This window comes from Ascaphus truei, chromosome 3, assembly GCF_040206685.1.
Source record: "Ascaphus truei isolate aAscTru1 chromosome 3, aAscTru1.hap1, whole genome shotgun sequence".
Classification (NCBI taxonomy): domain Eukaryota; kingdom Metazoa; phylum Chordata; class Amphibia; order Anura; family Ascaphidae; genus Ascaphus; species Ascaphus truei.
The window spans coordinates 199,818,645-199,845,244 of NC_134485.1; the positions used below are offsets into that span (position 1 = coordinate 199,818,645).

General features: G+C 42.5%; 1 protein-coding gene across 1 annotated transcript in view; it reads left to right on the forward strand.

Moving 5' to 3' along the window:
• LOC142489361 (S-adenosyl-L-methionine-dependent tRNA 4-demethylwyosine synthase TYW1-like) overlaps window positions 1-26,600 on the forward strand; it is a 221,263-nt gene that overhangs the window by 69,145 nt on the left and 125,518 nt on the right. The window contains exons 10-11 of the mRNA XM_075589948.1: window positions 3,461-3,570; window positions 9,774-9,951. Coding sequence (XP_075446063.1) covers window positions 3,461-3,570; window positions 9,774-9,951 — 288 coding nt within the window. The remainder of the gene's footprint in view (window positions 1-3,460; window positions 3,571-9,773; window positions 9,952-26,600) is intronic.

Genomic DNA, 26,600 nt, shown 5'->3' on the forward strand with positions numbered 1-26,600 from the left:
AGTTATTCTATATTCTAAAGGGTCTTTGAAATGGAAGAGGTGTGTGTGTGTGTGTGTATATATATATATATATATATATATATATATATATATATATATATATATATATATATATATATATATATATATATATATATATATATATATATATATATATATATACCTCTTCTGTATCTAAGATTGCTGCAGTACTTGGGCTAACGTAGCATTAGCTTCTCCTAAAATTAATGTCCTATGCAATTTTAACTTTTATTATCACTGTTTTCTCATGGTTGCTAAAGGAGCATCCAAGACGTTTTTTCTTTCCTTTTTGTTTAACTTGTATTTTATTGAAATTTTCCACAACATCATTACATACATTTGAGGGGAGAGGGGTACCAAGACAACATTTTTACACATTTGTCATGTTCCATCAAGCAACAATTACATGAGATACAGGAGAAATTATATATCTAGTGATTATGGGTTGTAGTTTTTATCCGCTACTACAACGGCGTCTAGTTTGAAGGGAACCTCAATCTACAACTGAAACTTTCTAGTGCAGTCCGTGGGCTTGTGGAGGGGAACTATAAGATCATTGTATCTAAGTTTTGGCGAGGATTATCTGCGAAGGCGAGCCATGGGTTCCAGGTTTTCTTGCAGGTTTTGTTGAGAAGGCTGGTCAGCTTCTCCATTTGGGATTGAAAGCACACTTTGACCCTTATGGTTGGCAAGGTCGGGATTTTGTGTTGTATCATACTGCAAAAGACAGAAAAGCCCAACGCTACATCCAATGTGACAAAAATACACAGTGAAATACATATATTCTCTTGAATAAGGATAATTTAGTTAAACACTGTGGCCAAAGCGTTATAAGCCTGCAAGCCATCAAGGCATGACCAGTAAGCAGGTCCTAACCCTACCTAGGCAAAATCTCATTTACCTCTGCTGGAGGGAAAATGGCCACAATGGATCTGTACTGCACAAGAACATGAAAAAAACCTTGCTACTTAAAAAGTTGGGTGGAGTTAACTTAAACCCTGGAAGGAGGTATCCATACTTCAGCAATTTTGCATTTCATAGCCGTGACTATTTGTGATAGCAATTTTTTTCCTGCTCTCGAGAGCCCCTAGAGGGGTTGATTTTAAGAGGAATGACCATGGATCAATTGGTATATCTACATTCAGTATTCCCTGGGTCCAATTACGAACCTGATACCATAATTTCGGAGATCTTGGGGCAGGACCACCACATATGGAGAAACGTGGCCTTTTCTCCACAACCTTTTGGACAGAGGGGGATGTAGCCTGGGACATACTTACGTATAGCTTATTGGGGTTTTGTACCATTGTAGCATTACTTTATATGCGTTTCTTTAACAATTGGGCATATGGAACAGCTAGTCACTGCGTTAAAGATATTGTCCCCGAGTAGCGATGATGACAATTGGAACTGAATGACCGGGATGAGGATGGGCCCCATCCTTCTCTTCTCCCCCCCCCCCCTCAGTTTCTTTTGATTAATCAGGCGTTTAGAGTTGTCCCGAGAGCCGGGTGCGCTGCAGTCTCACCTGTAGCTCTCACTGTGTCTGGTGCATCCACGTCCGCGTCCTTCTCTGCTGTTCTTATTAGACCTGTGAAGCAGTGTATAAGGAGGGTTGAGTAGAGGCTTTTTTTACATCTATATCTTTCACTGGGTTTACATTTATACCAATCACAGTCACTCATTTGATTACCACTATTACTTGTGTGTATTGTCATTGAAGAGTGTTAGAGCGCCACCGGGGGTTTTTCTGTATACATTCAGAGTTTGAAATAAGTAGAGTAATCTGGGCAGGAGGTTCACTTTGACAGGTGTACTCTTCCTATCCAGAAGATAAAATAGGCCAAATCATAGAAAAGGTTGGGAAGGGATATCAAAAATTATATAATTGGTAAATAGTGCTAATTTGTATACCTGTAATATTTGTTACCCGCGTCACATTGGCCAATTGGAAACCATTCTGGGTGACATCACAGTTTCCAATTGGCCCACAGGGTGGGGGAGCATTGAAAATCAGCCATAATGTGAACCCTGGAGTGGCTACTGGCACCCACTATGGAGGTAAGTACTTCCGGAAGCAGGGGTTCCCCAGAGCTGAAATTAATGGGGCTCGTTCCGGAGACCCACTGCTTTAATCCTGTATTAAAAATACCATGCATGGATTGCCTCTTTAATGTCCACTCAACGTCATTGGGAATTTTAAGGATCCGTCTTTTGGTCCCTATTCATTACGTTGTGAAGTAGTTTTGCACGTGCTGGAGAGAATATTGATCCCATTAATTTTAATGGCGTTGACCGCTCTTCTTAAGGATAAGGAAGATTGCTCTACAGCAGAGGTGGGCAACCTATTTTTCAATGTAGCCACAGGTGTGGCTAATGAGAAGTGAAAATCGCCGCACCATGCTTTTCGTTTACTTGCATCACTACAAATGTTAGCTCCCATAAAAAAATAACAGTTGAAGGTCGGGTCTAGACTCCAACTGAAGGCAGAGGGGAGTATTGGATGGCTGTGTTGCGTCAGTGACTCATTCAGAAAGTGGAAACCAGCACACGCCATCAGGAAAAAGTTTATTTTACTGTGGGAGCTGGCAAACTCAAATTCGCCACACTTTCATGGCCGATTTGCGCGATTGGCGACAGTGTTGCCCACTTCGGCTCTACAGCCTATTCAACAGGGGCCTTGATAAAGTGCTGGGATGTTAGTAGTTGCAGCTTATGACATTTGTTTAATATTTAGACTTGAGATTCTTCTCCATTGGAATACTTTAAGGCAACTACAAGCTGGTGACATCAAATATAATTATATTCATTTCTTCTAAAAATTATTGTATAGCTTCAGGGTGATGAGCATTATAAATAACTTTTTTTCCCTTTTTTTTAACTAGCAATTTTTGTTACATGAACAGCAGAAAAGCACTTTATAATTGTATGGATGCCTTCATCAGGTTTATTGCAGGAATAACAGACATTTTTATTATGCACTGTGAAGGTATGAAACCGTACTCATTAAGTTATGTTAATAATAAACTTTGCGTTGGCATTCTGGTTGCTACTGTAACATTTTGGTATCTATATTTAATTTGTTCCATGGTTTTACAGCAGCAGGAGGAATGGCTCTGATAACATCACTGCGATTAAAACGTGTTCACCTGAGTCACAGCTTCAGACCCTCATGGCCCCGGGCTCTTTACATCATCCTTTGCTTTCGGCAACTACAAGTAGATAGCGTTTTCCTTGCGCCATAGAGTTTATAATCAAGGGATCTATAAGAAAATATATTAACCATTATTATTATTGTTTGTGAGTGTCACATTACATGCTACTGTATTTTTTTTCTAATGTCAGATTATATTATCTTTTAATTGGTAAAAGTAAAGGCGTTCTGTTTAGTAATCTATTCACACTTAACAAAAGGTAACCGCTCATGTTTCTACTTTAGGCATCATACAAATCCCGTGGGAACTGAATGGAGATGGAAAATGGACCAGCCTGAGATGATCTTGGAAGGAGCCATTGAAAACCACCAAAACATGATCAAGCAATTTAAAGGTATGATGCCCACGTATGACTTAATCTCATGGAATAGATTCGGAGTAGCAGAAAATGGTGTGAATTTTGTTATCCTGTTGCTTGAATGGTAACTTTCTGAGCACAGCCGTGGCAAAATCACAATCTGAAATGTTAGTGATGTTTCTTCAATAGCAAGCCACAAGAAATGTCTACTTCTAACAGTGAGAGAACCTGGAAGGGGTATATTGAAGTTTTATTTTCGAGGAGTGGAATTCGTCAAATTAATATATGTGGCTGAAAATCTGCTGGAGTTCATACTTGGGATCATCAAGAGAAAGTGATTTATGTCTTGGTGTTCTCTAGCTCTACTCTTTCTTTTCCAACAGTAAAAAGCAATGTGGTGAAGGCTCCACTGCTAGCAATGTCAGCCGGGAAGCACTAAATATCTTTTTCCGCATACAGCATGAAGCGCAGTGAACAATCTGTTCACTTCCATTCAAGTAAATCAAAGTTACTGCATCATTAAACATGTGCTATTCCTCTTTACCATGTGTAATAAGCGTCTGATTGATGCAGCGTCACAGACTCTGCATGGTGTATGTTTAAGGACCCAAGTCAAGCTTATTGTTCAATTTCTAATAAAATACCCACTACACATCCCAAAAAAACTAAAATAAAGCGATGGGGTAAAAGTGTATTTTTGGGACAATTGTTTATTTGTTTATAAAGGTAGATCTGTCTAAAAAAAAAAGAATAATTATTCCCCCGTTCCCCCCCCCCCCCCCCCCTCTGTTTATTCCAGTCTCTGAGATACTTCCTGGTTGGTTGTGTGTCACCACTGCCTCAGGGTGTCATTCATTAAAGTAAGATTGTGCCAACAAGACTCTACAGTACCTTATGGGAACCGCAATTTGCACTGGACTTTTTGAGCAGTACTGCCCAATTTTAACTTTAACGAATAACCCCCTCCAAGAGAGCATAAGTTCTATGCTGAAGACATGACTGAGAGAGACTGCATATTAAGAGCATTAGGAGGGAGCGGTGCCTTCTAAATTTTGAGTGTAAACTCCACACAGATATGTTGAAACAAATGACAACCACATACTCACAAATAAATAAGTCAGAAATACTTCAAAGTAGTATCTTTTACTCATAAAGATGTGAGTAAAAGTGAAATACTGTGCAATGTAAGCATACAGATAACAGAGCAATCAAACAGTGTGAACACCTTATCTATATTAGCCCTATTGGGCATTATTATCCATTTAGGTGGTGCTGTTTGTCTTATTTCTAATACACCCACACAGATATGATTTGGAGAACAGTAGAGCATTAACTGTACAGTGTATGTTATGGGAAGATAAAGATAACTGCCTCCGGAAAGTGTCTCGCTCTGTAAAGCTCTCCGTATACTGTTATCTGTTTGCTTGGAATACAATGAGGATTGGCCAAGCATGTCTCCAAAAACTGGAAACATTTTTATTGACCCTACAAAGCTTTCAAATGCTTATTATATCAAACGGCCTTTTAGTGAAATACAAGGACGATCATACAACTTGCTTACCAGACACAGGCTAAGCCAGGCCTGATTTTGAAACCTCATACCAATATATTTTTCCAAGAAGCAGAGTTCAGCCGCTCTATAGAGACAGCACAAATAGGAGTCGGTGCCCACGTGCTCAGCGAGTCTCTTTGGATTCACACTCCTGGATTCACAGTATAATTATAAGCTCTCCCGTAGCACTGGGTCTTTTTGTCTTTTGTTCCTTGCATACAAAATAATGTACGTCTATGATTTATTGGTTAATAAAACTTTACAACCATAAGGTAATTTCACTAATCACTGCGCCTCCACAGCATTGTGTAGGTAATCTTTTTTTTATTTATTATTATTAAACACTGGCTAATAATGATTAAAACATTGTTTTAAATGCGGTAAATGGCAACCCATGTTTTTCACAGATTAAACTATATAAATAGCTTTATATATGATGTTGGGACCGTTTTACAAAAGCTGTTAAATGTATTGTAATCCTGCACATGCTGGATTACAGTAGTTTTACATGTCACGTTACATTACCAGCTATACGAAGCATCTCGCATACAGTATCATCTAACATTTTAAAACAAACATTATCTTCTGCTCTCAGGGATTTTCGACAAAGTAAATTGGTCTCTTAGGGTTAAAGTGAACAAAATGCTTATGCTGTAGGGTTATTATTAACATCATCTGGCCCTCAAATCACATACAGTGTATGAATTTAAACTTTCTGAATGAAAGAGAACACCGTTCTAATGAGTCCTTCAGCTGCAACTTCCATTTTCGGGTTCAGGGCCTCTACGATCACGTGACCACTCTTTGCCGGATGGGTGTTGCGGCCTTTCCTGCTTCCAAAGGGGTTAACACGGAAGGCATTTTAGTGATAGTCTCTAAAGTACCTTAAATTCTAAGCAAATTTCCTGATTCAGTCAGGTTTAAAAAAAAAAAGTGCTAGGATTATTGAATTAATGTTTCGGTTCAACACTTTTCGATACATTTTTACCTTCACATGTCAAAAGAAACATCCTTGTTCTCAGTGTTCATTTCATAACCCCACACCTATATCTTTGTAGAGCTCATGATGAAATGACAGAGGAAGAGGTAAAGTATAATCAGCAATATTTTCCTTGCTGCGACGTAATCGTTATCAGCTCTGGGATCGGTCTTTCACTGGTTTGTTCTCCTCCCTGAGGGTTGAACCGGGCTGTTCAAAAGATTAGTACTGGCCAGGAAGGCCTGCATTAGTGTAACTAATGAGTGGCATATTATTGACTGGGTGCTTTCAGTTGGTTGCAGAAGCCTGTAATGGATTGAATTTTGACTATGATTTTTTTACTCTTGCCTTCTCTCTTTGACAAGGATGTTGCGCTTGGAATGTGAAAATCATGACTGAAACCCAGAGATAATTGAGTGGAATTAAATCAATGTTTCGAATGAAGGTACTGGTATACAGTTAACCTAAGATATAAAGGTGTTGCTTCAACAGTAAGGGGTATACAATCACTGAGTAAATAATGTTACAGTTCATATGCAATGGTTGAACCACTAGGGTTAATGAATACCCTGTGACAGAGTAGGATCAATTCAGGTAATTTCCTATAAATTTCCTATTTATATTACTCACTTATACTGTATTATGGCAGGGAGCTATCCCCCTTCTCTGATGATCTCTGTGTGATCCAATCAGATCATCACCTCTATCAGCCTCCAGTGAGTTAACCAACCAATAGCAACACTTTACACCGCATAAATAATTTACTGCTTCTATGGGACTCCCTCTCTCATTATTGCCTTGAGAAAGCGTTTGGCACGCGAAACGCGCGCGTCGGCTATCACGTGCACGCGCATTGTCAGCATTAGCGTGGCAGCATTCAGTATCGCATTGCGATCAGCTACTAGACTCTGCGAGTGCAAACACTCACTCGAGTAGGAGAACTAGGTGTCCATTCGTCCTCACAGTAAGTGGACACATTACTGAGTATATCTGTATCCCTGCTATCACGCGGTTTTGTCCATTCATGAATATGGACTCGGGCATACTAACAGCCACGCCATGATGTATAGAGGGCTTATCAGCTCCAATAGTGATCAAAGTTCATTCAGGGGATACACCCACCGGTAGTACTGGAGTGCAGAACACCAGCGGTTAACCCATTCATGAATATGGGCTTAGACATTCACAAAGCCAAACCGCATTTCTAGTGTTTCTGCAACCATGTAGTTTGAGTTACATACTCCACGACAGGCATTTTCCTATCACCATCTCAAGCTACTGTGCAGCAGTTAGGCCAGGTCCCCACTGGCCACTGCAGCGCCCGCTGTTGGGGACGCTGCAGGGACAATAGCCGCTGCACAATGGGACCGGGCCCGCTGCGAGGGGGGGGGCGCTGCGCTCTGCCGACAGTGACTCCTGCTCGCAAGAGAATTGTGATCAGGAGTCCCGACGGAGCGCTAAGCCACGCCCCCCGGCGGTTCAGCCAATGAGGGCGAACCTGCCGGGTGACGTCACGGCCGTGCCCCCGTCACGCCCCCCCCTGTCTTTTGGTCTGCAGCTCCCTGCAGACTAGGGGAATCGGCTGCCCGCGCCGCCAGCCTCGCTGATGCGCATGCAGCGCAGGTACTGTGGCCGCAGCCTTACATCTAACGGGCACAGACAACCGGTTTGCATATGCATGCAGGAACTCATATATATATCACTTCATTGGTTGCTAAGTAGTACTCCTTGTAGGAAATTACCTGAATTGATCCTACTCTGTCACAGGGTATTCATTAACCCTAGTGGTTCAACCATTGCATATGGGCTGTAACATTATTTACTCAGTGATTGTATACCCCTTACTGTTGAAGCAACACCTTTATATCTTAGGTTAACTGTATACCAGTACCTTCATTCGAAACATTGATTTAATTCCACTCAATTGTTTCGTTCATTTTCAATCCAGAGTACATCCAGCACTCGACATTGGATTGTTGTGTGTGTCCTTCCGTGGATTTTAACCCCCATTCTTTCAAATTGATGAACAATAAAATGTATTTTTAATTCATATCACTAAACATTCAGCTTTGGGAATTGAGTGCCTTGTTGGGTTTCTAGCTCTCTTTTGTTTTTTCCATTATTACCATTACCCAAGGCACCGTTCTCATAACAGCATATTTCTATACTACATTGCTGTAGCGGGGAACCCTCTGCTAATATATTGAAACCCAGAGATGACTGTCCCTTTTTTCCTTCTATGTTGCATACCAGCGGTCACAGATAATGATAATTAGTGGCGTGTTGCCACTCCAGCTTGACGAGTGCTGGTAATGGCTGTCAGAAAATTTGCTTATATCCTGTCCTGAGATGCACTCCATATATAGGAGCTGCAAATCAGTGAAAGTCTTTAATGCCTTGTTTTAGAATTTGAAGTGTTTTAATACCGTGGCCAATTTAGGTCCACGAACTTAACTACAAAAAACAAACATAAAAAAGGTGCTTTCATTCAAGGCTTAGAGATAACTGAGGTAAAAATACAGCAATGGTTCACAAGTCACTGTTGGGTCTGAATAAAAAATGGCAACATTTAGAAAAGCCAACGTTTTAAGCACCTGCAAGGAAATGTTGTATCAATATTTCTCCAAAACCGAAAACTGCTGTAGGTTTTCACATGGCAGTATGCAATATGGGCCATAAAACCCAAACATGAAGTCAAATCGCTATATTTACTAAGCAGTCAATGGGGTGTAATGTCTTCAAGTGCTGGAAAGTGACTGCTTAATAAAAATGGTCCGAAATGTACTATATTATCTCTTGTAAGCTGTACTTGTGCTTTTAAAAACAACAACAAACATACAGTAAGCTGCCAGTAACAATATTTTTCAATCTCAACCATGCATTAATAGAACATGGATTCTAATAGTGGGTCTGTCCGGTGTCTACCTGACTGGTGTAAACGGATAGTGTGTTTAGCCCCCCCCAATTTCCTTCTGGCCCTCAATTATCTAGAAGACATTAAAACAGGTCTCTATTGGGAGGTAGACAAATTTGTCCAGTTTAGATATACGGATTAGACAATTGAGCTGTGAATGATTTTTGTATTTTTGTAAGCTGGTCTATACTTTACTTGGGCTGTGTATATATGTCTGCAAACTGACATGGACTGCTATTTTTGAAAGAACGTGTCCCTCATGAGTGTCTGATAGGGAAGAATGCCTGTAACATAATGATCTATAGATGAGTTAAGTTATGAATACAGATCTGAACAAATGCACACTGGTGTTCTTTGTATTGCATTCCAGAACTATTTGACTTCAGTGCTGATTAATAATTTGATCAGTTGATAAAGACAAGCTGAAGGCAATTTGTAGATTCAGAGCAGGCTGTAATAACTTGCAAAGGACCAACTAAAGATCTCTTCATAATGTATACAGATTTTTTTGTAAGCTTTCTTGTCCATGAAGTACATTCTCCTACAACTATGAAGCTCGGTGCACATAGTTATTTATATGAAGAACTCTTGTTGGCCTATAAAAAGGCACCACAGCTTGCAATGAATCTATACCCCAAGCAGTTTGTGGAAAAGGTAAAGAAATACATATTTTCAGACTTTAGTGATATTAACAAGGGAACAATCTTGTTACAAGGGAACAATCAAAGCGGCTATTAACAAGGGAACAATCAAAAAGATGCATTCTTTTTTTTTTTCTTCTTTTCCCTGTTTAGGAGTACCTGGCGTGAAACTTGACAGGTTTGAGGAAGGGATGACTGTCAAACACTGTGCCTTGTCCTTGGTAGGAGAACCAATAATGTACCCTGAAATAAATCGGTTCATCAGACTCCTCCATCAACGCGAAATATCCAGCTTCCTGGTCACAAATGCACAGTTTCCAGAGGAAATACGGTAAGAGGCCACCAGGATCCCTACAGATGTAGCATGTGATCGCTCAGGCCTCAGGAACACAACATATACCGTTCTAAAACCCAATTAAGCCTGCCACATCTGCATGATGCAACGAGTGCTGTAATCGGACTATGTACTATGTATTGTGTAGGTGTGTTGGTCTCTACCTCCTTCTGTTCTCTGTCATGACCAATTTGTGACAAGGCGACATATGGTGACAATATATATTTAACTAATAATCCACTCTGGTCAGGGCATTGCCTGGCTATTAATGTCCTGGATGGATTAATGTCCTGTTCTTGGCTGTGACATTAAATGGTGAACTTTATTATTAACTTGTAAGTAGAGCTCTACTTTGTATCTCTCTTAGAGGAAACCTGCACTTTGAAGAAATTGTCTATCTTGTATTTGCTGCACTGGCAGGATTCTCCTCGCCTGAAACGTTTTCCACGCACTTTGGAATTGCCGCTTCATGTGACCACTGACGGCTATCCCCATGTCGCCCTCCTGCTCTGCTCCAGCAGCGTGGAGGAGAGGACAGCGGCCTGGCACTAGTATGGGCGCAGACCACGTCGGAACATTTTTCTTGAGCCAAGCGCTGCACAGTCTGCGGCTCCTCCGGGAGCCATTTGGCTGCAGCAGATGGCGGGCTGGCCCCTTCATGTCCATGTGCTGGTTGCCCTGCGCAAGAGGGTTCTTTGTTGTAAATCCAACCACCTGATTGGCCAATCACGTAATCCAGCTCCGTGTCCCTACGTGGCCTTGATGGCAGAAGGAGCGGGACTATGGCAGACCTATGATGGCTTCTCCCATCAGACCCTTAGGAATGAATGGTCAGAGGATGGTTTAAAGTAGTGTTTTTCAAACCTCTCACACCAGGTTTTGGGAATAACCAATGCACTTTTTTTTTCCTCATAGTAATAGAATGTTAGGTGGATGCCTCAGAAACTTGGTGTGGCTGTGGGTCAGGGGGAGAGGTTTGAAAAACACTGGTTTAAAGAGCCAGTCCTGGTTTAAAGAGCAGGCTCATCTGGGGTGCAATTGATTTGCTGTGAGCCTCTCCTTGGATCATCCTGGATTCTGCAACCCCACCATCTATTTCTGACCCAAGAACCCTTCCAATCCCCACGGACTTTAACCTCTGTTTACGTTCTAGGTTTTTTTTTATACATCTTTCCCTTTATTTTGCTGCTTTTAACTATAGGTTATTCCTTGTGTGTAGTGTAGGTTTCTTTGTTAAACCATATTTCGTTAATAGCTCTATTGTCGTGACTGAGTGCTAGTCCATGTGGTTCTTGGCCTTTTTTTATTCTTGTGTATCTTGTAACATTTGGTGATGGTTTTCTAGTGTGCTTTCGAGGAACCCTGTAACAACTGCATTGTCTGAGGTCTCCTTGTCCCTGTAAACCCCTGGGTAAGCATGTCGGCAGGAACACTGCTTGTATGCACAGTTTTCTTTTGCGATTTTGTGGTGTGAGTTCTGGGAACCCTGTGACCCTCTGAGTTAACGGAGGTGCCAACAACCCCAGAAACTACCAGGGCATAGTATTAAGATTGTGGCTCCCTCTGAGATACAGAGAAAGTGACAAGGTCACAGCAGTCCCCTTTTCACAGTGCACTCAAGGACCTGTGGTTACCAGGAGTGGGTGGCAGGTACAGTACCCCAGATACAAGAGCTTAGTTCTTGGGCGCTCCCTGTTGGTGGTGTTACCATTCTAGTTCGTTGTAGGCTAAGATTATTTTCTTCTGTGCTTGGGCACCTTTTTGCAATAGCCTGGGTGGGATTTCCTTGTCAGTAGGACCAAGAATTCCCCCCGGTAGATGGATAGACTCATTGGATAGACTACCAGTACTTACTGTTTTTGGGGTACTTGTAGTCAAACGGTAATTATGCTATTATTCTATTTTGTGTATGATTTAGATGTTTTTGTCCATGCCGAATGAGAAATATTCTATGTTGGTTGGGAAATGTTTCTGTTTCCTTCTGCTAAAGTCCAGTGTTTAATAGAATTGTTCCTATAAATGGAGCACATACAGTAGGGCAAAGGAAAAAAGAAAAAAACGCTTGATTTGTGAAAAATAGGGCAATCTCCACTCTAAAGGTTTGAAACTCAGAAGAGATTTTCTTGATTAAGCATATGTAAATGGCTTACGCAAACAGGCTCCTGAACAACCCCTCCATCCTCCAGAGTAACGCCTCAGTTTAAACTCCGCATGAGTATATGGCAAGTGGTGGAGGGACAGCAAACATGGCGTAAACCGTTTGAATAAAAAGGTGTAAAGGTATCAGCGATGCACAGTGCACTCACAAAGTATCAACGTTAAAAGCGCAGTTTAAGTAGACCAGACTCGGCTCAATGGAGACCCGATCTCACCGCCATGGCATCCGGTGCAGACGACTCCCGCATCACGCAGTAGTTGACATCCAGCTGGTTGGGTCCTCTGTCTCTGTAGGGAATGATCTACTGTGCAGGACAGAGTCCTGATGTAAGTTTAAATAAGATACAGTAAAGGTAATTGTAATTTTTTTTAAATTATTTTAACATTGAAGAAACCGATCTAACACAGTTAAACATTTATTTATTTTCAAATTCAGTTTATTAAAATGTAATTGTACACTTCTGGTGAAAAAGGCCATTTGAAAACATGCCTCAGATTGAATTGTTCCATATTTACGGTTTCTCGTTTAATGTTGTCTTGAGTAGTTTTTGATTTTGATGGGGCTACATTATTAAAGCTGCAGTTCAGGCAATATTCTGCATGTAACAAGGTAATTGTGATGCATCAAAATCGGTCAGAATTCCTCCATAACATGTGTAGATAATACTGGATAACATGAGAAAGTCCATGAATGATATGGCAATTTGTCAGGTAAGGGCTAGGAGTCTATTGGGGTCCACTTGACCACCACAAACTGAAACCCCATAACAGCCCCCCCATGTAACCAATATGAAATAATCAGAGGCACCGGTAACCATATACATATATGTGGGGGCACTATGGCCCTTTACCCAATGGCTGTGCACGCCGCGTCACCGCGACCCGTTGCGACGCGGGACGATGACGTCACACCCGGCAGCGCGAGGCACAGTTCAGGTGAGTATAAATTATGCAGTAATGTGTATGTTTGTCACCTTGATAAAGTGCCTAGTGCACGAAACGCGTAGGTGCGTTCGTGTTGCTCCGTTGTCCCTTTGCTGCACCACCCTGCAATAAAACCTGACCTGTTGCTCAATTGAGTGCTTACCTTATCATTTTTTCCGGACTCACTGGGAGTTGGAAACTGCGGCTGTGCTACACATCTTCACCTTTCTTTCCGCTGAATATTCTGCATGTGTGTTTTTTTTAATAAATCAGTTTTGTAGTAAGAAAAAATACTTTTAGCATTTTCTGTTTTAAAAAAACAACAACTTTGAAAGACCAATTTTCTTGTATTCTATTTTAACAAGCATGCTTGTTCCTATAGCAACGATTTACATTCCCCATATTTAAAGATGTCGCCAAACTTTGCCGATCAATAGATGGAGAACGAATTGACCGGCAGCTATACAGTTCTTTATGTAATTAGAGATTGCACAACTGAAACTATTGAAGTAAAAAAATAAATAAAAAAAAAAAAAAAAAAGACTGAATTGCAGCTGTAAGCTGATTTGGAAAGTTTTCTTTTTTTGTACCACATGCACTGATCATTCCACGCTAGGTAATAACATGTCTTGAGGGGATTAATACTATTATACAGTAGGCTAAATTTAGAGCACTGTGAGAAAGCGAGGGGAACGTAAAAGTAGAGTGAGCGAGAGTTGGAGGGCGTGAGAGAGGGGAAAGAGAAGGGTGTGAAATAGCAAGGGGAGGCAAGCATCTCTTTAATCAGCTGGGTACCAAATTTATTTTTTTTTTTTAAATATTTTTCCTTTATTGGTGTCGGACAGCAGATTGGTACATGTTACATACATTGATAAGCGAATCAACACAGGAATACAGCTTGATACATGTACAAAGTTTGGGTAAAGTTGATGACACACAATAGTCCATTTTCCAGTTTTCAGTGGTGAATAAGAGGGGGGATGACGAAGGAGGGGTGGATAGTTGGGAACGACTTGGACAAAGAGAGGGGAAGGGGGGGGGCGGAGATGGGGGGGACTTTGAGGGTAGGAGGTCGGTCCTATGGTACTGTGACTGTGATGGTCAGGGAGTCTGATCCTGGCCAAGGTTCCCATGTCGAGTAGAATTGCGGCATTTTTTGCTTCAGCATTGCCGTTAATCTTTCCATACCCATAATTCCGTTTACCCTAGTGATTACCGTTCTTCTGGATGGGGCTTTGATTTTCTTCCAGGCTGCTGCTATGCAGCATCTGGCGGCCGTCAGGATCGCTGCCATGAGCCTGGTTATAGGGGGGGGAAGGTCATCGACTGGTTTTCCCAGCACATAGGTCAGAGGGTCTAGGGGTATCTCTACATCCAGGGTCTCGGTCAGCAGGCCCTGGATCCGGGTCCAGAATTTTTGGATCTCCGGGCATGTCCACCAAATGTGGGACATGTCCCCCCTTTGACCACATCCCCTCCAGCAGTCGTCAGGAGTAGCTGGGTAGATCTGGTTCAGTCTGCTCGGGGTCAGGTACCAGTGGAATAATATTTTGTAAATATTTTCTTTTGTGATGGAACAAATTGAAGTTTTGGAGGCTGCCTCCCAGATATCCTCCCAGTCCTCTATATCTATGTTGGTGTTTAGGTCTTGGCTCCACCTTTGCATATATGCGTGATTAGGGGTGGGTTGGGCCGCCTCTAATGTTTTATATATCCCAGAGATGAGGCCTCTTTGGTACTCGCCTCTGAGGCAGAGGGTCTCAAATCTGGAGCACGGCGGGAATTTTAAGCTAGGGGATAGGGTTCTCAAGAAGTGACGAATCTGTAGGTATTGGAATATAGGAAGATCAGGGGACGTTAATTTGATTCGCAATTCTCGGAGGGGCATGACCTCATCGCTTTCCAGCAAGTCCGCAACCACTCTGATGTTTAGGCCTTGAAATTGGCTGAATTGGGGTCGGGAACAACCGGGCGGGAAATCCGGGTTCCCGAATAGAGGGGTCAATTGAGAGGGGGTTGAAGCTAGGCCATTTTTCCCTTTAGTTTTCAACCATGTCGACCACGTGCATCTCATTGCTCCAAGGCTGAGTCTCGTGGGCCTCCTACCCTTGTGGACGTGAGTCCAAAGCAGGGCTGAGAGGGGAGTCGGGGACGCGTGGAAAGTCTCTATCTCCAGCCAGCAATTGGAGGCAGGGGGGTTGTTCCAAACCGCCGCCTGTCTCAGTTGTGCTGCCCGATAGTATCGGATCACGTCCGGCGCCCCCAGACCCCCTCTCGTCCTCGACGCCAAGAGTACCGACCGTGGGACCCTGGCTCTCCGTTGTTGCCAAATGAAGCGCAGAATATGGGACTGAATATTCCTTAGATCTGCTACTGGGACGGGGACAGGGAGGGTCTGAAAATAGTAAAGCAAGCGGGGGAGGATATTCATTTTAGTGGATATTATCCTGCCAAACCATGATATTTGGTGGGACTGCCAAGTCTCAAGGTCTCTTATGATTTGACGAAAGAGGGGAGGGTAATTGGATTGGTATAGCGAGCCATATGAGCTCGCTATTTTAACCCCTAAATACTTAATATGGGAGCTATTCCATCTATACTTAAATTTCTTTTGTAGGGATGTCCATACGGGGTTCGGCAGTGATATATTGAGAGCCTCTGACTTGTCTGTATTGACTTTGTAGTCTGAGAGGTGGCCAAATTGGTCTAACAGTTTTTCTAGGTTGGGGAGGGAAGTGAGGGGGTCTGATAGGGTAAGGATGATGTCGTCGGCAAACAGGGAGATTTTATACTCCCTGTCTCCGACTAGGATTCCCTTTACGGATGGGTCAGTTCTGATTCTGGCGGCTAGGGGCTCTATGGACAGGGCGAAGAGTAAAGGGGAAAGGGGGCAACCTTGTCTAGTACCGTTTTGGATTTTTATTGGATTGGATCGGCCACCCGGGAGTTTTAATAAGGCCGTGGGGTTGGTATCGAGGGCTCGGACTCCTTCAAGGAATGGGCCTGAGAAGCCGAACTGGCGCATCGTCTGGTCAAGGAAGGACCATTTGATCCGGTCAAAGGCCTTCTCTGCGTCGAGGCTGAGTATCAAGGCCTGGGACTGTTTGAGGTGCACGTGGTCTATAATATCAATAATTTTGCGGGTGTTGTCAGAGGCCTGTCTTCCTGACACAAATCCCACCTGGTCTATATGAATTAGTCTTGGGAGAATAGGGTTCAGTCTGTTTGCTAGGATTTTGCTGAAAAGTTTGAGGTCAGTGTTCAGTAGGGAAATGGGGCGGTAACTGCCACATTGAAGTGGGTCCCTGCCCTCTTTATGTATGATAGCCAAGTTGGCTGCTGACATAGTGCCTGGGATCTGTTCTCCTTGGAGAAATGAGTTAAACATTTCTAGGAGGTAGGGGGACAGGGATTTTGCTAATTTTTTATAGTAACCGTTGGTAAAGCCATCCGGTCCTGGTGTCTTTGCTATTTTGAGTGAGGATATTGCATTATCTAGCTTTTCTTGGGTTATGCTCTGGTTTAAGAACTCAAGTTCTTCTTGTGAGAGGGAGGGGAGGTTGCATTGGGTTAGATAGTCGGAGGTGCTCTTATCATTAGTGTCTGACTGGTTGATGGGGTGGAGGTTGTAGAGGTCAGTATAGAACTCTGCAAATTCACGGGCGATATCTTTCTCATTATATGAGATTTGACCACTTTTGGTTCTGATCTTTGTTATCTGGGCCTTTGTTCTAATGCCTCTTAATTTTGAGGCCAGGAGTTTGTCCGCTTTGTTACCCCTATCATAGAACCGCTGTTTGGTCCATTTCAGGGCTCTCTCTACCTCGTCAAGTTGGAGTATTTTTATATCGGATCTCGCTTTCTCAAGTGTTCTAAACACCTTTTTCGATTGGGATTGTTTATGCAGTTGCTCTAGCGTTATGATTTTTTCGGTTAGTTCTTTCTGGGCTTTCTGTTTTATTTTTTTCCTATAGGAGGCTAGTGATATGAGTTCCCCTCTTATAGTGGCTTTGTGCGCTTCCCAGAGCATTGCTGCTGCAGGGACCGAGCCTTTGTTTAGCTGGAAAAAGGTGTGCAGTTTTTGTTTAATTGTCTTGATCACTTGTGGGTCATTGAGAAGCGAGTCGCTGAGTTTCCAGGAATATACTGTTGTCTTGACGAAAGGCAGAGAGAGGGTGAGTATGATAGGGGCATGGTCAGACCAGGTTATTGGGCCTATGTCGGAGTGGGAGGATGCCTGGAGTACATTGTTGGTGCCCAGAAAGTAATCGATCCGCGAGTAAGACTGATGGGGGGCTGAGTAGAAGGAATAGTCTCTCTGGCCCACATGCTGGGTCCGCCAAATGTCTGTCAGCGAATACTCTCTAAGAATATTCTGGAACTTTTGGGCCTTTTTCTGTAGTTGGCTAGAGTATGGGGCCGCTGTCTGCCCTGATCTATCTTGGTCCGGGTCAAGGACCATATTTGCGTCACCGACGAGGAGGAGGGAGGAAAGCGTCGGGTGGTCAAGGGTACTAAGAAGGTTCTGGAGGAATTGGGTCTGGTTTGCGTTCGGGGCGTAGATGTTGAGGATGGCTATGGGGGAGCCTGACAGTGTGCCTTTGAGGAGTATATATCGTCCCTCCGGATCTTTGGTTACTTGTGTGAGGGCAAATGGGGTATTGTTTTTTATCAGAATAGCTACCCATCTTTTTTTGTTGGGGGAGGATGCAAAGAATGCTTGGGGATATGTGTGCTTAAATGTGTTAGGAGGGTCAGCGGTGTTGAAATGGGTTTCTTGGATACATATTATGTCTCATTTGGTCTTTTTAAATTCTTGGAGGGCTAGTTTGCGTTTGCGTTTTGTGTTAAGTCCCTTAACATTCAGGGAAATAATCTTTATTGACGCCATTGATGGGGAGAGGGGGGGGGGAGAGGAGGGGGAGGGGGGGGAGAGGAGGGAGGGGGGGGAGGGGGAGGGAAGGGGGGGAGGGGAGGGAAGGGGGGGGAACTTAACATATACATCGTCCGCATGGGGTTTACACATTACTCTCGGGGGGAGTACTTTTCCCTAGACTGAATCTTCGCCTAAACTTTATAGTCATTTTCTATACATTCAGTATTGGCGCATATATTCATACAGAGTGAAACAGATTGGTCAGACATAGTATCTTTGCCCTGGGGGGAGAGGGGAGGGGTGAGGGTAGGCGGGGGGATGAGGGGGGAGAGGTTGGGAGGGTGGGGGGGGGGGGAAGTAAGGGGGGGGGCACAGTATTTACATCATCAGCATGAAATTGAAACATTGCCTTCTGGGGAAGATCTTTTCCCCGGTCGTGATATCTCATATAAATTGTGGATGTCCTTTAAATAATCAGTATTGGAGTATGTCTCAATATAGAGTGAAATAGGTTGGTTAAACATATCCAGCATGGGGAGGGGAGGGGGGGGAGAGGTGGGGAGTAGAGGTGGGGGGGGAGGGGAGGGGTAGGGGGTGGGCTTGGGGGGGGGAGGGGATGGGGAGGGGAGGGGGGAGGGAAGGGATGGGGAGGTGCATTTTATTTATAACATCCTTCTTTATTTGGGGGACACTTCTAAGGGGAGCTCCCTCTTAGCTCTGGATCATGCTTAAAGTGTGTCATTGTACCTTGACTAGACATAAGCGACTTATACATTACTAACACGGTTTTGTTTGGGAGGTAATGGGTTGCAGAGAGAAAAAAAAAAGAGAAGGGGGGGGGGGGCGGTTGCCAGCGTTCATTCATACAACCTGATTATTGTGAATGGGGGGGGGGGGGGGGCGGGGGTTACCCGCAGCAGTCCTTGGGTGGTTGAGTCTGTTAGGAGAGTCCCTGGATCTCTGGCCTCGGAGCTGGACCTCCCCTAGTTGGGGGTTAGTGGCGGGTTCTTATCTCGCGAGGACGTGGAGAACGGGGATATGGAGCAGCGCGGATGCTGGTCCCCGTCCCTGGGGCTCGGAACCCAGCGGGTGTTGTCCTTTGGTTCCTGCGGCATCGGGCGGGAACATGGGGGTGAGTAGGCTGGTTACTCCGGTTAACGGGAGGGGGGGGGGGGGTGGGGCAGAGGGGGGCGAGGAGGGAGTGGTGACCGGGGAGGGGGGGAGGGGAAGGAGAGGGACCGTAGTGGGGAGGGGGAGAGGGGGGGTCCGGCAAGAGTCTCTGGAAGGAGAGGTCTGTTGGAGGAGTCCCTGGTTCTCCGGTCATGGGGAACGGGCCTCCTCGAGTTGGGGCCCGTGCTGTTGTCTTGTTCGTAGCGATCAAGAGAGGGTGACTTCTGAGGAGCTTGCAGGGAAGCATGGGTACTGGAGTCTTTCGCCGGTGCCTGGGACTCTGTGGGAGCAGCTGCAGAGAGGTAAGTGGGGGGGGTGCGGGGGGGGGGGAGGGGGGTATACAAGCAGATGTGTCAGGGCCTGCAGGGCCTACGGGGCCTTTCGCATCTTGGGGGATTTTGGCGGCAGGTGCCTGCTTCAATCTTTTAGGGCCTCTGGATCTGCGTGGTGTGTCTGTGAGGGAGACTTGCGAGTTCTTGAATCCCAGCAGGCAGTGGGGACATCTTGGCTCATCGGAGTCATTGACTAGCTAGTCTCTCCGATGCTCGGGGGGTTTCTTGGGGGGCCGTCTCTGAAGTTGCCTCCGTGCGGGGGCAGTTGTTCTTCGGTGGAGGGAGAGGGATCCCCAGAGCTTTTAGGAAGTCCTTTGAGTCTTCAGGTGTGGATACTGTATAGTGGCGGCCATTGCGGAGCACCACCAACTTAAAGGGGAACCCCCAGCGATATTTAACCCCTTGGTCCCTGAGGTAGGTGGTGAGTGGGCGCATCGCATTTCTCTTGCTGATTGTTAGTTGGGATAGGTCATTAAATAGTTGAATCTGTACGCCGTCCATTGATACGGAGCGCAGATCCCTGGCGGCCATCATGATGCGTTCCTTTGCAGAATAAGCGTGCATTCTAAGCACCACATCTCTGTGACGGTTGGGATCTGCTGACTTTGGGCCTAGGGCTCTGTGGGCTCGGTCAGTGTGTAGGTCATGGTCTGATAAGTCGGGGACAAGCTGTAGGAAGAGCCTGCGGAGGTAAGGTTGTAATTCCTCATGCGTGATGTCTTCAGGGATATTTTTAAGGCGGATATTCTGCCTTCTTTCCCTGTTTTCAAGATCCTCTAATTTGTTCTGTAAGTCGCGGATCGCATCCCCGCATCTCAGCACTTCATCGTGGGTCTCTGCCTGTTCATTTGATATTCCCTCCACTTTTCCCTCTAAGTCTTCTGTCCGCTCCGTTAGCGCTCCTACCTCGGCGCGTATGATCTGGAGGGCTTTTTCCGTGTCTTCTTGGACCCCCCTCCTCATTTTGGTGATGAGTGAGTCAAAAAATTCTTTATTTAGAACGGGGGGATCCGCGTCAATCGGGCTCTGCCGGCCGCTTGGCGCCTTGTGCTCCGGATCTTCCTCGGCGCCATCTTGCCCATCTGGGCTGATATCAGCCAGACGCTGTGCCGGCGGGAAAAACTTGGTTACCGGGTACTGATTTTTCTTTTGAGACTTCCCTGTCATCTCAGCAGTGTTAGGGCTTGGTCTGGAGACTAAATTCGGGAGGTTTGGGGTGGGGGAAAAGCTTATTCTAATAGCTTTAGCTGTGAGGGCGCCAGGAGCTCTCTCACTAGCAGACCATCGGCTGTGACGTCACCGGAAGTCCAGCTGGGTACCAATTTTAAAGTATTTAAATATATTTTTATTTTAAATGTATTTTGGTGCTGCAAGTCTTTCCAACAAAAAGCGAGCGGAAAAAAAAAAACGACCATGCACAGCAAACAAAATATATATTTTTTTTCTTCTATTTTTTTTTTGCCCGCCTTTTTTTTCCCTTAAACTAATTGGAGAGCAGAATGTAATTATTCCCTTTTTTAAATTTTATTAAAAAAAAAAATGTTAAGCCTCCTTAAAGCTCTCTTTGATTGTCACATTATGTTCCTTCGAACACTCCTAGTGAATTGTCTGTCTGGAAAGGCAGCTGAAGTAGTGGAAGGTACTAGAGCCGGGCTGCTCATCTTAAGAACTAGTGCTCAGCGCCAGTGTCTCTTACTTCCTCTCTTTGCTTCACATTTTAGGAGATGGCCAGCCCTGTATGTGGACACAAATTGAACGTCTGTGAAAAATAATCGAGCAAATGTTTTCTATATTATACTTTGAACTGTGCTGTATGCTTCAAAGGTACCTGAGGCGCCGAAGGAATGGGCAAAATTCCCATTTTATTTGAAAACCAGACCTATTACATTGTCATTTAACTTTTGTCTAACCCCTTAGTTTGGTCACTCTTGGTATAGTTTTAAATGGAAATGAACTAACCTCGCTCTTAAACTACAATATGAAGCTTGGCTAGATATTTTGTAGGTGTAATCTTTTAAGAGCAACATCCGATCTGGGAAATGTAGTGAAATGTTTTCAATTTTCAAGCTGTTCACAGGACTGCTCAACATGAAGAAAGGAATTATATTAGCGTTTTTGTAAAGGAGACCTCTTGTCTACTCATACAATTGCGTTTATGTTGTTGGTGTACTAGCTAGACCCTGTACTGTATGTACAATGTCATATTTGTTATTCAAGAGGTCACATATGTATATTAACTGTTCATGAGCTGCACTCCCAGCAATTATTGTAATTTTCATTTTTATGACTGTAATTTAGGAAGGGGTTGCTAACATGCATGTAAATTTTATTTAAAAACCCAGAGCAGAAAACCTCCTTATTGGCACCAGCACTGGGGGAAAAAAAATTAAAGTTCTGTGATATTTGAAGCTAAATAAATATTTCTCCTCATTAGCGATTTATGAAGTTCCAAAGCTGTGTGCACTTCGCATTAGGACCCAGAATGATGGATTGCTTGTAGAATGCCAAAGCAGTTTATGGAAGTGAAGAAGAAGAGAAAAAAAAAAGTAGCGCGGGCACAGAATATATCGTGCAGAAATCTGAATCACAGAGTAAACGTGACCACCGGCATACTTTGATATGTGTCAGTACTTTGTCATGTCTTCATCGTTTAAGCTCCTTGTGCTGATTGATCCAAATGGCACCCTGCATTCAATCGGCTCCAAATCATGTGCTTCTTGTACCGAAGAATCACTGCACGCAGGGTGTAGCCAACACAACACAGCGATGTTTGATTTCTTAATACACATTCTTAATATGCAGAGAAAGGTGCATAGTGGTTTTTTTTTGGGGGGGGGGGACAGGGTATTTTGATTAAAAGCAGCAATACCACTTCCCCCTTTTTTTTAAATATGTAAAACATGTGACAATGTATAATTCGACATTCTTTCCAAAGATGGCAATTGTTTGGTGCTCTTTTTATAAATCTGTAAAAATCCTAATTGTGTACCTAACATAAAATAGCTGAGTTTCAATCAATCCTTCAATCCGTGTAACTCAGCAGCTACAATGTATCCTTTTATTACTAAGGTAACATTATCTTGTTACATTTCCATTCAGTTTGAGCTGTAAACTGTAACACAAATGTCAGCGCTAATGACACTGTAGTCAAAAATACTCAAGTGTAGTTGAATATTTAAAATGACAATTTCTTGAAATGTCCAGAGACCTGCAGCCTAGATGATTTAAGGATATATATTTATGCCAAAATGAGTGCTACTGAGCGTGGCAAATGTACTGTATACAACAGACGACATGGGTGCCCAATGCTACATCAAATTGACAAAACATATATGGTAATAATTATAAAGTTTAAATACTTTAATAATAGTAATTACTTGGTTATTTAGTTAAACCCTTTGGCCAAAGCGTCGTAAGCCTGCATACCAAACGTCAAGGTATAACCAAAAATGCAGGTACTAACACAAACTGTGAACCCTTCTGTGAAGGTTCTGGCATTTTGCTGAATGGACAGGACTCACTGTAGTTGCTTCCCCTCATACAGAGGTAAAAGGAAGGGTTCACAGTTTTTAATTTATTATTTTTTATTTTTTTTTATAAGGAAAATGGCTGTTTAAATTCCAGCGGTGATCATTGTGACATAGACGATCAGGAAGATTGTTGACTGGAATCACTGGAGTTGAAAACTTGGGACCTTTTTGTTTAGTTTTTCAGCTATAATATTTTAGTTTCCCAATTGTTTTTAGGATTGTATACTTATTTTAAGCATTTTTGTTGATGTTTTATGATCTTACTGGTACATGTTTTGGGGTGACCTAGTTTTGCTGTTTAATTTACGAGTGATGGATAAGAGATGTGATATTTCTGTCGAACCATGCAGGGTGAGATTGTGTAAATCAGGTAACATATGCTGGAGAGAGAGACCTCAGAAGCGCCATGTTCTGCACAAAACACAAGGTGTATTTGCTGGGACCATGTTGGACATACAGGCCACATTTGTTGTTTTAATGCTTTTTCAGTTAATAGTAAATTTTTACGTATTCCAGATAAAAAAATCAGATTCATGTACAGTGTGGAGTCTTTTGGCACGTTACAGCAAATTTGGGCATGTATATACATTGTACTAGGTCTTATTGGTTGTTAAGCATTACCAACTTGGTCATTTACTGGTACAGTAGTTTAATCAACCTTTAATCTGTGGTTAGGCTTGCATGGTATATAGATGATATTTATATGCATTTTCATACTGCTGCCGTGACTTTAATGAGCTGCTTTTAGTTCAGCAGCACTCTGGACAGTTCTTGCACTGCCTCATTCAGCAACAATAAGTAATTTTCAGTCCATCCTTTTTAAGAAACATTTCGGAAGATTTCTTTTAGCCAATATGTAGCAGAAGAATATCTCTGCGTGGCATTTGATTTAGTCCCCAGAAACGTAAATATTACCGCATGAAAAGTAATGCTATGAATCACTGTCATTGTATCTCTTGGAATGCAGTATTCACAACGGTTGCACATTGCAGTCAGGTGGCTAAGGTTTGTTTAAATCTTGCCTCTCTAATCTTGATCACCTTGTGCCTGAGGACAGATCCTATACGTAACTTTTCTCTCTCCCCAGTCTCATTTATGAAGCTGATAACAGGACATTTTTCTTGTGGCCTTTTATGCATCTCAATTGTAATGGCAGCGTGTTTTAGTACCCGGTTTGTGAACGACTATGAAATGTATTGCTCACATTTCGTTATGTGCATTACCTTGTATTTTTTTATTTATACATTACTTTTTATTTATCACATGGAGACCTTATTTTGCTGAAATATTATGTATTAAAATCAAATGCTGCATCTTAACGTTCTCTTACATAATTTTAGACTTCTACAACTACATAGCTGAGATGGAGTTTAGGGTATGTTTTCATCATGTTTCCTCACTCTTTAAAAGTTGCCACCCCCATAAAAAAAAAAAATTCTGTGTTCAGATACTCCGTTATGCAAACATTTAGGCATCAACCTTTAAGAGAACATATGCTGGGGCTTTGTGTGTAATTAACATTGTTCATTTTTGATCATGTGTAAGGGTACACAAATCTGCAAAATCTTGGTGTCACGTACGGCACACCTGTGAGCACGTGATCTGCATATGAGACAAGGGTTAATACACAGCTCTTTTGCTGTCCCACTTTTCACGTTAACAAAGGTCCCTCAAATTAACAATATCTCCCCACAGTCCGTCCAACTATACCATCTGTTACTACAGCACACACATGAGCATGTGATTTAGATATGCAACCAGGGTTAATACACATGGCAAGGCAATTTCAATTAGTTAATGTTAACCTCCTTACTCAATTGCAATCATATCTATCTGCTGCCACCACCCAAGAAATAGGCAAAAATGTGTGATATAGATATATCTATATCTCTGCCAGGGTCTGGGGTCCCTGTCTATTAAAGAAAAACAATGCAAATAACACATCTGTTGTAGCAAAATGTGTCCAAAAATGTAAATAGTCTCTACAAAGCGTGCAACAGTTCATTCAGAGCTACAAGCAATATTTAAAGATTGTTTTGATATATAAAAACACAGTGCATTAGAGTACAAAGATTATTACAAGAACATACAATTACAAGAAATGCAGAACAGTTTCTTAAAATAACAGGATAAATCATAAAACAGAAATCCCTATACAGTGCATTACCATGTGTCATAGATCTTTCCCAGAGAGGTCACTAGAGTAGAAGATGACAATTCACATGCCCGATCCCAAAACACACCACCTTGTTGAATTCTGATTTTACCTGGGTGAGACTTTTGTACTTTCTCCCTCATGGAAACAACACAAGATCCACCCCTGTTGTAACTAGGCTCTCCTGACATTTTTATGATTCTGAAAAGAAACACTTTTTTTCTGACGTTTCAGAATGTTTTGACTGAAAACTCATAACTTAATTTCTCTAATACTTAGAAAGACACCATCTTCTGCGTACTTCACATACATGCCTGATATAAAATGTGACAGATAATGGTTTCTCCTGAGAAAATAGATGTTAGGCTGTCTTGGGCACCTCTTATGATTGATGTGGTATGATTTTGATTTTTCTAATCGCAACGGTGACAGATATTCACTTGTTACTCTTATGAACTGCTGGCAGGTCTATAATGTCTTAATATACAAAAAGACTGATGGGTCGTGTTGAAGAGACACGGTCCACAGAGAGAGATCCCTTTTGTGGTGCACTACTGACCAAATTAATTTATATATAATATTAATTGTAATTTGTAATGGTCTTGATTAAAATGCGAATTTTTTTTTCTAAAATCAAAGTTTAATTATATATATATATACTGTATATATATATATATATATATATATATATATATATATATATATATATATATATATATTAACACACATATTCCCAGATAGCTCAAACTCCTACATCCACCACATCATGAATATACTTTTATGCCAAAATGAGTGCTACTGAGCGTGGCAATTGTATACAACAGAAGACACGGGTGCCCAATGCTACATCAAATTGACAAAAAATATATGGTAATGAGTATAAAGTTTAAATACTTGAATAATAATAGTAATTACTTGGTTTTTTAGTTAAACCCTTTGGCCAAAGCGCCGTAAGCCTGCATACAAACGTCAAGGTAAACCAAAAATGCAGGTCCTAACACTAAAACTGTGAACCCTTCCTGTTACCTCTGTATGAGGGGAATGAACTGCAGTGAGTCTTGTCCATTCAGCAAGTTGCCAGGACCTTCCAAGTTAAAAAGGTGGGGAGGGGCGAGCTCTGGGGGGAGGTGCCACCTAACCTCCATAGACTTACCAATCAGAAATAGATTAACACACATTTCCAGATAGCTCAAACTCCTACATCCACCACATCATGAATATATATATTTAATGCCAAAATGAGTGCTACTGAGCGTGGCAAATGTATACAACAGAAGACACGGGTGCCCAATGCTACATCAAATTGACAAAACATATATGGTAATGAGTATAAAGTTTAAATACTTTTTTTTATACTTTTTTATATATATAAAGCTGTAAGTTTTATGCCGGTTAGATGTGCCACGTTAGTAATGTCTGTGATTGTATAGACTCTTATCCGTGTCTGTTTTTTCTTCCCTGTACACATCTGTTCAGGTTCTGTTCTCTCTATATTGCCATGT